This window comes from Merops nubicus, unplaced genomic scaffold, assembly GCF_000691845.1.
Source record: "Merops nubicus isolate BGI_N331 unplaced genomic scaffold, ASM69184v1 scaffold9374, whole genome shotgun sequence".
Taxonomy (NCBI): domain Eukaryota; kingdom Metazoa; phylum Chordata; class Aves; order Coraciiformes; family Meropidae; genus Merops; species Merops nubicus.
In genome coordinates, this window is record NW_008603640.1 from 67,853 (window position 1) to 84,096 (window position 16,244).

The window sequence follows — 16,244 nt, forward strand, 5'->3', positions numbered from 1 at the left end:
AGGACAAATTGCAGGTGCTCATTCTCACCCCCAAATAAACTTTCATCTGGTGACTTGCACATTAACCTGGGAGGTAATAAGAGGAGGGAACTGAACTCAGCTCCTCTATAACTGATCTTTAATGCTCTCACTATTAAGTTCTTTTTTTTAAAAAAGTGTAAAACACTTTTCCTTGTTCATGTTTTGAAAGAGAAGTTTTAGCCTTGTCCTTAAAAAGTGAGGGAAATTCTTCATAAATAAGGTTGTGTCTGATTAGTAAACTGTTCCAGTGCAAAATTTCTAGTATTAGAGGGAAGAAACCTAAGTACCCTTTGCTTAAGAAATTCAAGTTTGACTGTTTCAGAAAATGTTTGCAGGGTTTTGTTTGTTTGTTTACCTTGGCTGTCATGTACATGAGATTATTCAGAACCAGTGAGGTGGCCTCAGGAGAGCCCCAGCCATTGCCTTTTAGTCCACCTGTGACTGCTATTTCCCCATCCTTGTCCTTCAGTTCATCTTCTGGAGTGGTAGGGCTTGAACCAGGGAGCAGTAGTCTGTTGTCTACGAGTTCAATATTATGAAGCCATGGTAGCAGATAGGTAAGCATGATCTGCCTTCCATTTGGATGTGTTGTTGGAAATCGCTGGCTTACCTCTAAAATAGTAAAAGTTGAAAAGGATAACATGTTAGTCTATGAAGGAAACCTTAAATACATGATTTTAAATTAGATTTCAGACATGTTTTCAAAACCTGATGGTTTTTACCTTGCAAAGCAGAAGCATACAAAAGCATGTACCTGAGCTTCCTGAAGGGAAACATTAAATTAATGTTCAGTAATAGCAAGCAATTGGTCAGGTCTTCTGTCTAAAATAACTAACACAGTCTGGGCTTAGAAGCAGAAAGTCACCCCTTGTTACTGTGCCATATTATGCATTAAGTGAAATGGATGCCAATGAAGAGGAAAAAGGATAATTCAGTTATTGGCAGTTATTCTAGAATTTCAAGACTTTCAGAGAGCTGCAATAAACAAACAAAAGTGTTTTGCAGAATTACAAGTGTCCCACCAGCCTCCACATTTCTAAGCTATAGTTTAAATCTTCAGGCACTTATTATACTGAGTTTACAAAAACACCTTCCATGTATTAGGAGTCTTATTTCCCCTGGGGAGGCCTACAAAATTCAGAGTTGGCTGCCAGTCCAGGAGTGTTTGTACACAGCACTCAACAGAGCTTGTAAGAAATGAACTGGCACTGTAAGGGGAAGGGATTTGGAAAGTCTGGGATAAGAAATACAGTGAAATACTTCCTGCCAAAGTGAACCACATTAGCTTTCTTCACCAGAACTCTTCTGTAAAATCACTCAGTTAACATTACTTTCTTTCCTCACTGCCTGGTTTTAAAAAATACTCAAGACCATTCTTCTTTCTCCTTATGATTCTAGATGTATATAAAGGGGCTCTGATTTGGAGTGTGTATCAGAGTTCTTTTAAATGATACAATCTCTACAGCAACATAGTAGATGGTAACAGTAATAATTAACAATAATTTGCTATTTTTAAGATAAATGAGCCATCAGAATTTCCCTACCCCAGTTATTTATATTGTATTTTGGGCACTGATAAATGGATGACATATTGTTCCTTTACCCTTCCTCCAGTGCCTATAGACTGAGTAAAAACAACAGAAATGGATTTTAAGAGCCAAGAATTCCCACGATTACAGACATTGCATTCTGTTATTTAAAAATTGGAGCGACATATTAGATGGATTGAACCAGACAGATACATCTCAAAATGTCATTGTTCCCAGGAATGGTCTCAGAGTGGGAATATTCTGAATGGTGCAGGTCTAATTCTTTAACTTTTTTCTCAGTAACCCTGACAAACTCTATTTCTGATAGATACTTAATCTTAAAATGATACTCCAGACTTGCAGACGTGGCAAATAACAGAAGGTAGAGAACACTCATTCAGAGTTATTTTAATCATTGAAAAATATGCACACGTAATCAATCTTCTCAAAGTTAAGGTCATGTTTATATAAAAAGAAAAATTCTATCCTCATAAGTAACATCTATATAAATATAAATGTATGTATAAGAAGAATCACTATGCTTAACGTGAGAACCCATCAGAGCTTGCCAATGTTACTTTAGCTTATTCAGGGTCCTTGTCATTTCAAAGTTACCATAAGGTGACACAAGTCTCCAAACAAGGTTTTTAAATAGCTATTCTGTACTTTGTATAAGTACCTCTAGGAAATATATATTGCATTCTTAAATCTGATTTGACCTGAACCAGAATAAAAACAGGGCAAGCTAAATTTATAAATGGAATAGCTCTTCACTGGTAGAAATGTCTTAGCAGCCTACAAAAAATATAAAGTAGATAATAAGTAGATAATAAGTCAAACAGATACAGGTACCTGAAAAAAGTGGAAGGGTAAGTTCAGGGTACATCCTTGCTAGTTCATATGAAAGAAGGGTAAGCGAGACACTGTATAGAGGTGGCAATGGACCATGTGTACCATACAAGATACTGCCTGGTCTTTGCTCAGCCACCTTTTTTGAATAAACAAAAAGCTTTGATTCAAGGATCTATAAGAGACAAAAAAATAATGTAATGAGACAATAAAAATTCATTAAGTCAGGAAATGTAAGCATTTCAATTTTAGATATCAAAGAATGATCTATACGCTTCATAGATACACTCCAAATTTGAAAGACACCATAAATAATAATTTTCCATTAATTTTTATATAAATATTCCCATAAGTATTTATAGCCAAGGCAAAACTAATTATTTGTTTTCAAAACAAAACTAAAAAGCAAATAAACAGTAGTTCATATGAAGTCCACAAAAAAAAACAGACAGGAGGACAAAAAAGGTAGCAGATACATGCCTGCATAAGTTGCATGGAAATTTCATAAATCTCTCTGTTGGTGTCAGATGCCTTGAACAGCACCAAGTTTAAAAGCGTCACTATATCAAAAGGATAGTTCCTAGAAGAATAAACAGTACATTTTGGTGAATGTTGGTGAGGAATGCAGATTGTATTCACTCTGATACACTGTGTAATATGGTCTAAAGAGAATGTCATCTTTCTTTTCTATGTTTTACCACCAGAATATGGGAAAGGGAGCTCTTATGAATACAAGCTGCTTGATCAAAGTGCCATCTGGTGAATGGGAAGAAAGAAGGGATTATTTGTAATTACCTCAGACTAATGCTCAGGAATGCACTGAGCCACCCGCAGTGAGAAATGCAATACCTGTGTCTATAACTGTCAATTCATTTTAATTTAAAACACATACTGTTTATAGAACAGGCCAACACCCATGACAGAAGATGGGTAGCATGAAAATTTCCAGGCATAAAGTCCTTCTTAAGCCAAGCTGCAATTACAACAGTCCCTTTGGAGAAAAGACACTATCTGTGACATAAACATTCCCAGATGTTAGACTGTTCTATCAAAATTGTTTTCAAAGAATAAATATGAAGAACAGCTTCCAAAAGTCCACTATCTATAAAGTCAACATTAATTGTAATGGCAAACATATTAAAGTGTTAACTTAATGAGAATATTGCTAGAAAAGCAATTCCCATCTCACGATATTTGTATTTTCACTAAATAAGTTTTTTGCTTTCTCGTGAAGATTTGTAAATGCACGTGATCCAGTTGTGAAACATCTATTTCTCATTTCTAGATGTAAGCTACAGTTCTCCTGGATGGCTGCAGAATGCCTATTTGGACATTTTAGTACTTAAAAACATGGCAAACACGTGCATGGCACAAGACATTTTTGGCAATTCCAAATTCTAGCTGCAAACCAACCTCTACACCTGTTTCTTTGTCCTCTCATTAAGTTTAAAAAATAATAATAAAAAAGAAATTAAGGGAAGTAGCTTCTTTGTAGGAAGATGGACATCAGCAATGAGATATATTACTGCTAATTTTGCAAGTAGTTTAAGCAGTGGACTTGCTATACATGCTGAGTGATGATAGTGTAAGAACTGTTAACTGCTTTCAAACATCAATAAAAATTCCAAATTTGATAGAAATTGGACTCTCTGTTCAAAGTAAATCATGCAGATCATCCTCTCAACTTTTACTGTACATACAGGAAAGATTAATTTTTAGAACACAGTGGAACAGGTAACACAATCCAAGCAAAAAAGATTGGCTGAGTATCTGATGTTTTTGTGTTCATTAAACAAACAAAAAACCCTAAAATAACTGAATTTGAAAACACAAAATTCCATTCATATTTTAAAAATCTTATTATAATGCAGTCTATAGTCTAGTTGTTTCTGTAAGAACAAAATGTTTTTACAGATAAATTCTAAAATACTTGACTAGTTTTGATTTGCTATATCCCAAGTATTTCTCTACTGAACAATACTGATCAGACTTTTTGCCAAATTATTTTTGGCAAGAGTAAAATTTTCAGATTTAATTAGATGCAAATTATCTTTTTTTTAGACAATCATTGACTTTCTCTATAAATTTTTTCCTGAACTAATGCATTTTCAAAAAGGATAGATTTTTTATGAAGGCCTGACACAAAGGCAATTATTTGTGTTTGTGTCTTCATGTAGCTTGTGCTTGGTTAGCATCAGCAGCAATGATAACATCAGCCTACAGAAAAGGAACTGATAACCAAACCACATGAAAACCAGTTAGAAAAAGAACAAAATACTATCTTTCAGGCTAATAACATTTAAAACAGTTTTACTTTTATAAAGTAAATGAAAAACCATGCCAATTTTTTTAAATTAGATTTATGTCCTATGTTCAAATTAAAGCATTGTGCTTATTTTATATCTTCCTGATCAAAACAGCATAGAAATGCCACAGGTTTCAAATATATTTATTAAGATCATCTTATACCAAGCACATCCCTTTGTTTTCAGTATCATGGAAATAAAACGACAGAGTCCCCAGGAATTGTTTGAGAGGATATAATGTAAGAGAGTGACTAACAATTATTTACAGCACAAGCTGAACCTCCAGTTTTCTTTACATTTGAAGGTGTAGATTAATAGATTAATTAATACCTGCTTCCACACACAGTTGCAATGGCTTTGAAACATCCAGAAGCAAGCTGATATGATCCAGTATAACATCGATCTATAGCCCAGTTGAAGAGATTGATTTGATCAGGGTTCAGTTCTAGCAACAAGACTACAACTTCACAGCCAAGCTGATGAACCTGAGCATGTAAACACATGACAAAACATGACTGCTGAGTTTGGATATCTTCATTCTCTCCCGTTCTTAGAGCGACAGGCAAAACAAGGGGAAAATGGAGTATTCAAAATAAATATAAGGACATTAGAAAATTTATCATTATTTTAGGGATAGCAGAGTGAAATGTCATTCAGTTTTCAATATTCCTCTGTGGAAAGAAAATTATATATATAAAGACTACATGAATGAAACAAATTTTCAAAGGATATTTCCAAAATTAAGCACAAAAAAGCTGAGAATCTTTGGAAAATCTAGGATACTTGATAGGTGTTATTGGGTAACTTCCAGTTGTGCTGGTTAACTGACTTGTTAAATGTTTATTTCCTACTTCATGTGAATTTCATAAAGTGACACACTTTCCTGTTTATCCTTTTGACTTACACAGAAGAAAGGCAAACAAAGTAAACTACTTTTTGCAAGCCTGGGGTTATAAAAACTTGTATGTTTAACTGAACTACATCAAGCAATCTAACAACCCTCCCTGCAGCCTTTGTATCACTTAATCCTGCTACTATCACTCCTACAAACACATTACAACTATGGCTTGGACTGAGCCTTTCCTGTTCCTTCAGTAGAGGACAGTACTGGGACACCAAACACTAACGCCTATTAATATTTTGTCACCAAGTGTAGGTAACTACTTGTTTGACTGCAAATGATATTTAGTGTTGATAGACTGAGTAGGATCCTTCTCATCTAAATCTGACGACTGGAGGATTGCAATGCAGTTTAGTTACAGTCCTTCGTTACAATGACTAATCCTGAGTTGCAGTGATCAGCTTAGTGGAAACAAATGTCACCTATCGTATCCAAGTTTTGTATCTCACGGGGAAAAGTTAAAAATTAAAAGGTATTTTTTCTCTCCAGTTACTTTATGAGTGTTATGTACTAATGATCAAGTAGATATGGCGATTCACATTTGTTGATGGTAATGAAAACACCAGGAGGAAAAGCATTTCTTTTCCTTTCTATTGTTCTGTGTTTCTTTTTCACAACCATAAGAATTTCAACTACACCTATCACTTACACGTATCTTTACAGCTTCAGCCCTACCAGCATTCCAAAATCTTATCTAATTTCCAAAAGATTTTCTTCACTGCTATCCCTTCTCTATTATAATTCATACAATCTTTTTTTTCCCTAATCAATTACTGTTTCTACAGTACTTATCCTCCAGCTGCTCCACAAGCCCTTAGGATTTGCTGTCTGCATTTTTTTAGCAATCACAGTCACCTGTGTTGGTACAAGACATTTAGGGAGAACAGCAAGTCAAAGTACAAGACACTGCTCATTGTTCTCTCTCTTCATCTGATGTGAATCACCATTCTACTCCTCCTTAATCAAAGAGATAGTCCAATCAGCTACAAATTCAGGAAATGTGACTGGGTAGTTATGAAGTCAAAACAAAATCCATCTTCACAGAATGGAAAAGAAAATTGCCAGAATAATCTATTGAATGTTCTTGAAAAAGAAAAAAACCCTCCTTTCCTCTCCTGAATCACGAACCCTCTGGACTTCTTTTTAAGATCTACCCACTCACTCACTCAGATTTCTTTCACCAGCATCTATGTTACCAAGCAGGAAGGGATTTTGCATTCTTATTCCACAGAAGCTTGAAGCAGGTGGATGGAAGTACTCCAAATAGGAATACAAATATTTTTGAGCTCATGCCATTTTTAACATTTCTTTATCAGCAGACAAAAGGCCTAAATTTCTGTTGCAAGCAACACTGAAACATAAGACAATTTTTTTAGCTTATTTACCTACATTATATTTTCAGTAATAGTAATTCTTTAACTGTTTAAATGATTTTAAATTAATTACACTTTTGTGTTAGAACCTTGCATAAAGCTACTATTCCCTGCTCAAAATACAAAATACAGTGCCACAAGATCTTTACTCACCCAGTAAAGAGATTAAAATTATTCATCAGTGTTGCATTTTGGTGAGTACTTACACGTAAATCTTGACAAGCCAGAATATTATCAAGCCATTTGTAAAGATATCCATCAGGGGAAAGACCAACGTTATCAAATACAGGTCCACAGCAGAGCACAGCTGACATGGCCTAAAAACATAGAAACTTTAGTTACACAAAAAAAGTAACCTGACTGAACCTTTCAAAATTATTTGAGCCCAGGCTCAGTCTACTAGGACTGCTACTTGTTTTACTTTTTGAGGGAACTATGGTGAAAATGTTAACAGCTGATTTTGCCAGATTTCAATAATTATGCTGCTACAGATGTTACTGGATTCAAGATAATGCACAGTTTTAGCATTTGGGAAGGAATACTATAGCCCAGTTTCCCCATTCTTTAAGATACATTTTGTCATTTTACCCAGTCTTCATAAATCAAGCTATAAAAACAAAACATGCAGACTTTTCAGCAGTATCCTTCAGCAAAAATTAAAACTGTTCTACACCAAGTGATGCCAGTTATGTAAACACATGAACTACTATTTTCCCAGCTTACTTATGTGAGGGAGTTGCAACTGGTTTTGCCTCAGAATTATTTTATTATTATTGAGCACGTCTCCAGGAAAGTGTAGGAGACAGTCCTGAGATGTGCATGTGGTACTGAACTGGTACTATATTTAATTACAGAGCCTAAGATCCTCTCACTGAATCTGATAATCTGTTAATAAACAGGTAAAATTTTAAAATGCATTCTGGTTTTGAAAATAATTAGCCATGAAAAGTGTTTACAAAGAAAAAATGCACAACTTCAGTGGCACATACTTCTATGATTGATGATACCACTGTAGGTAGACATATGAGTTTCCATCAACTATGCAAATTCAAATTCCTGTGCAATAAAAGGAAACAAACCCCACAATTACTTGTATTTTGACTGGAAAATTGCTATGATGTTGACAGTGAAACATTAATACCTTCAGTGCACAATACTGGTATCTTGTAATCTGATGATTTCTATCACTGTAACGGTCCAGTGGTGTGAACATAATACTGAAAGGTCCTGCCCACTGGCTGAATAAGATGAACAGGTGATGCCTCAAGCTCTGCTGGGGGAAGAGAAATCTCCTGTGGTGAACTAAGTGAACAGAAATAGAAATAGTTGTGATTTGTTAATGTTAAATACACATTCATGTGGCAGAGATGATGACACGAATTTCAAATTTCTACAAAAAGAGAGTTTTCATTACATGTCCAACATACAGTTACTCCAAAGTATCTAAGCTCCTTTTATAAAACTAATGAAGTGAGTAAGATGCATCTTATTTCTAAGAACCTTCTGTTCTGAATTTATATGTAGTTAAACAAATATCTGCATCTGACTTCAGAAATAGCATACAAGAAGCATTATAGAATCAGGCTTTTCACTGCCTCTTGAATTCCTTTAGTGGCAAATATTTTCCAGACCTTTAAATGCAAATCCAAACAATACCTTTATCTTATTCTAATGCAGTAATAGGTAGGGACAAGAAATAACCTTCATGCTTGATGTTTTCTAATAAAAATGTGGTACTTTTCTGAACAGCTAAATTACCTGAGCAAATGGAAAATATCTATGAATTCTTAACCATGGGGAGAAAAAAAAAAAAGAGAAATTTTTCAAACAACAGTTTTAACTCTCCTAAGCAAAACATGCTGGCAGAGGCAGTACTATGTTTATTAAAGAGACTGGCAAACTGCTACTGGCCAATTATTTCTAACCTAGAAACTCTGCTGAGAGCCAACGAAGTCTAAATAGACAATACTAATGCAAATCAATATGAACAGTGGCTAAAGATGACAGATGTTGACACAATAAACATTTGTTTGGTAGAAGTTAAATGTTATGGCTTTGTTAGTTATTGATATATTTTAAAGCTGTCTTGTTAGCAGAAAATTCACCTCTGAGTTATTGAAATGCATCTGTTGTTATTGTACACCCTCAAAACATACAGCGTGGCTGTTTCACTGTGGAACATTCATACAACATGCAGTCATTGTTCATGTGCCTTGGAGAACATGAGAATTAATGCAAAGGGGAAGGCCTTTGCAAATACCCACAGCAAAGTAACTACTGGAGAAATTCTGTATTGCTAATGGGCACCATTTCGAGGAGGCATACAGGAAAGAAACACAGTATTTTGTTTGTTATCAGCAGCTGAGAACTTGACACCACTCAGTTCAAAGGGTATTTTACTGTCTTAAATGAGAAGAGCATTGGTGCCACTTTTTTCCTTATTTTGTTCACCTATTATATAACTTTTATGTATTTCATAAATGAAAGCAACTATTCATCTCTGACAAAATTTGCACACTGGAAACTTCCATGAAAGCATTTATACATTATTTATTCCCTTTACTATTTTGAATTCCTTCATACTTGTTGCTACCAATGCTGCTATGTCCTGTCATAAATGATCTGGAAACAGCAGCTTTACACAGGCTGAATAAACTCCAGACTTTATCCTCAAGTAATTACACAAGGATCTTTAAAATAGTCTTTTTAGAACTTTTTGCTAATGGAATTACTTTACATTTCTGGATTGATCTTGCAAGCTAGAAAAAACATGAAATCAATTGGTGAAATCTTTTCTGTACAGCTGGAGTCAGGTAACATGGGATACAGTCTCAACACCTGAGGCTTTCACTGAAGTTTTTCACTACATTTAATATTGCACATTTTCTGCTCCTACCTATATTCTTCAAGGCCTGTCTGAGGTTATGAACAGTCTGGCAATGAAGTCAAAGGGAAGAAAATAAGGCCTTATATCAAAGAAATCTGGAGCCCCTAGAGGTCACAGACAATTTCTTTGCTGGGCTTTTAAAGAGGTGATTCTTATGTATGACTGTTACAAGCTTCACGAAGCTTTACTGCTTTTTATTTTACTCTTAATAGGCTTTTGAACACATTTTTGTCCACAGGCTCCTTTACATTCATTATACGACAATTCAAAAGCAGTGAAAAAAGCACAGGAAAAAAAGAAAGAAAAAAATTACCTTTCCAATACATACATTAAGTGCATTTTCATAGTATGCTGAGATAATTTAGCACCATACCTGGAACACACTGAATCAAGTTGGCAATCATTGCACTGAAATGTGCTCTCATATCCTTAAGGATTTCAACTTCTTTATCATTTTCAGCCTCCAGAAGCATGCGAGTCAGATCAACATACTCTAAGAACAAGGCTCCAAGGGCTAATGTATCTCTTTCTAAGGCTCCATTTGTGCTAGTGTAAAGGAAAGGTGTACATTAATGAACAGTAACACTGAGTTATACCACAGCTTTTTGAAGAAATGCATAAAAATGTTTCCATATCTGATAGAAACATTGCCATATCTGATAATATGCCAACATAAACTCGGTGTTGCAAACACCGAAAATTATTTCACTTAAAGATGAGTGTTTATGATGAATGATAGCCCTACCTGTCACTTATAACACCAGCATCAGCAAGCAGCTCAAAGATTCGCAGTAACTGCAGTCTGAGTAGATCTCGGCGTTCTCGGCGTTTCTTGTTCTTGGAATTTAAAAAAAAAAACCATTTTTTTCTGTGTATATCTGCATACATTAAAAACTACAAACTTCAGAAATACCAGTACATCAACGAGATTTCAGAATTCCATTTCAAGCATTTTCTTCACAAAGGAACTTGCACAGCATTGAGTTTATACGTCAACACGGAACTAAACACAATCAAATTTTTATCTTTGTAACTATTCTTGAACAAACTGTTCAATCAGCTATCCTGGTCTTCATAGAAAATGTGGAAATGAAAGACAGGATAAAAATTAATTGATATGCAAGGTTCCTGTACCAAAAACCGTAGTAGCAGGTACCAGTTGAGGTAGCAGGGATATTCATCTCAGCATAACACCATCTAGTTCAGGTGCTAGAAGCATCGTAAAGTAGAGAACAGATTTCTAGACCCAGGAAAACACCTTAGTGATCACCCATATTCAAGCTAGGTCCTAGCAGACACCACTCTAATACAGTCTTGGATCTGTTGACTGCAGTGGTTGTACAGACAGTACAAGCTGGATATGGTCTCCCAGAGAACAGGACTCCACTGTTGTTAACTGGTTCATTGTATCTCATTATCTTCTAGCAAGCTGTCCCTTCTGTCTTCTGTCTTGCCTTGAAAGATGTGAATGCAACAAGGCTTGTTCTTTGCTGAACAGCTAAATTGACTTGTTTCTTGAGAAGGTCAAAATGCCGCTACTGCACTCAAAGAAGTTTGCTGCCAGAACAAGAAAAGCTCAGAGAAAGCTCATATTTCCCTCTTCAGAACATAAGAATGGCAAAACTGAGTCAGCTGAAAGGCTTACTTCACTTACTACTCTGGCTCTGCCAGTGGCCAGTAGGAGGTGCTTGGGAAAGGAAGGGATACTTTCCCCAGGACTCTGACCCAGGACTGGCAGTCTGCAGCATCCTAGCTAAAGCTTTTATTCAAATCATCATGGCATTTGATTGGTCCTATTCAGAGCACTGTTCTACACCCTTTACACCTGAAAGCTTCCAGGAAGCATGTGTAGAGAAAAAAGCAGTTTTATTGTGAGACAGTATTCAACAGGCACAGCTGTCTCCTGCAACAGTGTCAGAGGGGATCTGGCATGCTCTGTGCCAGTGCCCACGTGGCAAATCTTGTGTAATGTCCATTTTGGTTTGCCCCTGCAGTTCTTGGCCACGCTGGTAATTCTCCTTCTAGTCATAGCATATGTCAGTTCAAGGCCATTATTTCTGATGTTTTGGATCCTGACACGGGGGCCTGCCGTGTTCTACAGCTACACAACCCATATGGTCGCTCCTGGGTGACCAATGGTGGTGCAGCTTTCAGGAAAGTGGCCCAGTTCTTTATATCAGAAGCAATACAGGAATTAACATTGCAGCGTCTTCTTCTCATGTTGCTCTACTGACATTTCCACGTGCTAAATTTGCTCTTACAGCACTCTGTAAACCTTTGCATTCTCATGATTCCTCTCCTGAGGGTAGACTGGATACGCATGTCTCCAGAAAAGGCCTTTTAAGTCTAAGTGTTTTTCAGTGGTGCACAGGCAGAAATGCAGAGGCAAGTGGTTGCACTAATGTGTTTTAATCCACTTCTGCCCAGTATCAAAACAAGTGACCTTCAAATCAATGACTTCATAGGGATGGAAGGCACACAAGTGAACTGAGGTGTGAAACAACACAGAGTGGAAATGGTAGTGGATGTTTGCCAGATGCAGAATTAAGAATTGTCCACATAAAACTTAACAGGAATGAGGTGTCTGCCAAGTGAATTAATTTCTGTTTATTTCCATACTGGACATAGTTAAAGGCCTCTGTCCACTTTTTAAAGATTTAACCTCTTCCTGACCACCATTTCCTCCGTGGCTTCTGTACCAAAGACTTGGCAGATGGGGATAGCACACCAGGTCATCATGACAATACCTTATTGAAACTGCTATGGAGGACAGACGAGTGAACACACAGTTTGAAATTGCTTGAGAAGCAGGTAAACAAGCCTGGGTAGGAGACAGTACTAAAGCAACAACACCTCTTTCTGTATGCAGCTGTGCAGACTTCCCAGCAGAGCTGCATGGACACAACGGCTGTGTCTACCCTGATGAACAGAGACAGGGACTGTTCGTGGCCCTGAAGTCAAGCAGCACAGGCTACCTCGTATTCACGCTGTTCCAGAAGACCTCAAGAAGGCTGGCTATGTCCATGCTGCCTAGCACGACACAGGCAATGCTTCTCTGGCCCAAGGCATCATCACTGTGTGCTTTGTTACCGCTGCTCTAGCCTGGGGGCTGTGCTGCAGCCAGAGCAATGCTTTTGCAACCTGGCCTGTAGGCTGCTGCACCCAGGGGGGCAGGGGATGGAGGGAAGCACGGCTGAGCAAAACAGTCCAAAACTGAGCCAGGGAGGGAAAATTTAGCACAACAACTTTCCAGTACTGAAGCTCTACCCACACCTTTCTTTCTAAGCCACACAGACGCATCCTGTGACTAAACTGCTTAGTGAGGCTAGAGTCTATCACCAGAGGTTTTTAAGAACAGTTTAGGCAACATCTGTCAGGAATGACACAAGAATAGTTCATCCTTCCTTGGACAAATCAGATGATCTGCTGGGATCCCTTCTAGCACCACTTTCTATTCTAGCCAAAGAGAACACTATAGTGAAGGTGGGAACCCATGTCTTTTTCAGTTAACTTGTATTTCAAATGAAAAAATGTAGTCAATTGAAGTTGAAATAGATGACCCCACCTACCCTGTAAATAAAAAGCACATCAGAACACTGCTGTGAAATCTGCTTGTTACAGCCGTGTTACAGCTGTATTACAAGATATTTTTTCCAGATATTGAAAGTGGATTTCCAATATATCTGAGTTCCATATCAGAAGGTTCCATATTTGAATGGACATTTTTCCTCAGAATGGAATTGTCTATTGTACATTCTGTATCACTGATAGAATTTAAGTTAAACCAGTTTTTAACTGAATTATTTGATGTTCTTATACAGAATTAATAAAACTCTTGTTGCACACAGAGCTTAACCTTTCCTTAGTACAAAAGAATATCTTTGTATTTCAAAGAGACAGACTTACTACTTTTAAATTAATTTTGCAGTTTAAACAAACTAGTACATTTGATTTCTGCAACTAACCTCCGGTCTTCTTTCTAAGGCTTCTTTCATTAATGGGTGAAGTTCTTCTACTAATTCCCTAAATTTAAAAAAAAAAAAAATCTTTGTAAACAAAATCCAGTCTCCTCTGAAAAGCACAAACATTTTATTCAATATATAAAACCAAATGTCTGAAGTGCAAACAAAAATATTAGTATATTAAAATTAAAATAAAATCAATGCATTTTGATTAGAGGCAAATAATTGAGAATGTGGTAAGTGCAGAAGTACCTGAAAACAAGGGAATTTGTTCTTCCAAATCCTAATACAAGTGATTCTGTTATTTCTATGCTTTCAAGTCTCATCAAAGGCACTAGCTGCTTTAGTAAGACTCCAACAGATGGAGTTCCAATAGCCTAAAATACATTAAGAAATTATTGACATTTAATTGTCAGGATTGTCAATATTAAGTAAATACAACTTTTTTTTACAAAAAAAAAGAAGCTTTGTCCAAGAATTAATATCTATTTTTAAAATGTGCTGATATTATTTCACTATTATGGATATCAATACGCCAGTCTAACTGGATGTCTGCTACATCACAGTCACCTCAATAAGGCTCAACAAATCAATACACCTGGGAAATCCATTTGCTTTCATTCAGACTGTTGTAATTTACTTAATTTGTTGTTCCATAAAAATATTCCAGTAATTGCATTTGTGGAGCTATTGCTCATCTCAGGTTGCTACTACTCGAAACTGCATTTCATATAATATTCTGTCATGTACAACAGGCAGACAATGTTTATTTAGAAATCTGCGTTATTGCTTAATAATGTGATAAATTTACAAACTGGAGTGCTCCACAACAAAAAAAAGGGAATGACAAACTTAACTTCAACACATATGTCCTGAACTTCTATATACTGAATACACATCACCCAGAAAGTGAAAAAGTAGTATTTTGAAAATGTCATGGCTTTTGCCAAATATTTATTGACACACCATGTCAATACAGATTATACAGATCATTTAATTGCTATTTATGTGCCTTAAGCTGTTTACATGTATCAAAATATTCACCTAACTGAAATACTCCCATCAGGATATGATTTTGCGTGCAGATGCACTTTAAAACTCTCCTAAACAAATAATGTGTTTGGAACAGGGTGCATCACCTTGTTGTCATAGTTCACTGTTCCATCAGGAGTAGTTGCCATGATCTCTGGAGTTGAAGCACGCAAGTGTCCTGGGCTCATAATACTGGGCTTTGCTACTCCAAAACAGAGAATGAGATAGTTCCTCCACAAAGTAACATAGTTGTCTCCACTGCTTGCTGTGCTTGTTTTCTTTGCATTAACAGGAATACTAGAATTTTAAAATAAATTAAAATTATTAAAACCCTTTTCCAGTCTTAATTACACAGCACATAAAAATATTTTAGAAGGGAATAAAGCATGCTACGTAGCTTCATTTCAGCATGGCATGATCCACATGAAAAATCAATGAAGGCAAAAGATGAGTTTTGCACCTTACAAGCTGCAATTATGAAACTCAAAACTGACTATTTGGGTAGCGCCTTGCAGGGCTTACAGACTGACATTGATCCACGAGACTAAACACAGCTTGTAGTAAAATCACACAACCCATAAAAGTGAAAGTTAAATGCAGATTGCCACTTACTTTGGATCCACAAGAGGCATTATCAGCTGTAGCCTCGTGAAAGCGTATGGCCAAGCATAGCTGAGAGCTGTAGGACAATGTTTTGGTAAATTTTCCTGCCTGAGGAAACTGAAGAGGCAGAGAACCCATGGGTCTTTAACAGACTGTGCAAATATCCAGACATGGGAAGGACTTTTCACATCATAATGGCTATTTACTAGGATGGCATTCCACTCTACCAGCCACTGCAAATCCACGCTGTGTGTTAGTGGGATTGTTGTCTACAGACAGAAAAGACAAAAAATCACAGTGACAGTAATTTATTCCCTGCCATGTTCCCCCTCAGTATTTGTCTTTACTTTCAAGACCCATGGCCAACTTCTGTTGGGTTTTAGAGACCAACGCTTTCACACTTCCCCTCACATTGCCCTTTCACTCAGGGGGAGCTTTTCACAAATGCTGATAAGTGATACCTCATTATTTCCCCTCCAGTCCTTCCTTAAAGCCCCTATTTACTGCAACAGGCACAACAACTTGCCCTTAAATTCTACAATAACTAATGATTATGCTGACCAATATGATCACGTTGTTACTTTGTTTTCTCTTGGCTGCCTGCACCCACCCACTGTCTGTTATATGATGCTGCAGTCTGTAATAGCCATAAACTGTTATGTTTATTGTCTGAACATAGCCTGTGACTAACACTCCTACATGCTATGACAACATGATAAATACCAATGCAATTAATAATTATTCTTCAGAATTCAACAGGGCATTAGAATACGTGTGGAGG

At 36.6% G+C, this 16,244-nt stretch overlaps 1 protein-coding gene across 1 annotated transcript in view; it reads right to left on the reverse strand.

Annotated features, from left to right (window-relative positions):
• Nucleotides 1–16,244, reverse strand: part of FRY (furry homolog (Drosophila)) — a 164,716-nt gene that overhangs the window by 63,951 nt on the left and 84,521 nt on the right. The window contains exons 21-32 of the mRNA XM_008938741.1: nt 15,473–15,732; nt 14,968–15,157; nt 14,081–14,205; nt 13,832–13,889; nt 10,612–10,703; nt 10,240–10,412; nt 8,121–8,281; nt 7,186–7,296; nt 5,036–5,190; nt 2,880–2,979; nt 2,403–2,574; nt 377–633 (exon numbers count right to left, since the gene is read on the reverse strand). Coding sequence (XP_008936989.1) covers nt 377–633; nt 2,403–2,574; nt 2,880–2,979; nt 5,036–5,190; nt 7,186–7,296; nt 8,121–8,281; nt 10,240–10,412; nt 10,612–10,703; nt 13,832–13,889; nt 14,081–14,205; nt 14,968–15,157; nt 15,473–15,732 — 1,854 coding nt within the window. The remainder of the gene's footprint in view (nt 1–376; nt 634–2,402; nt 2,575–2,879; nt 2,980–5,035; nt 5,191–7,185; nt 7,297–8,120; nt 8,282–10,239; nt 10,413–10,611; nt 10,704–13,831; nt 13,890–14,080; nt 14,206–14,967; nt 15,158–15,472; nt 15,733–16,244) is intronic.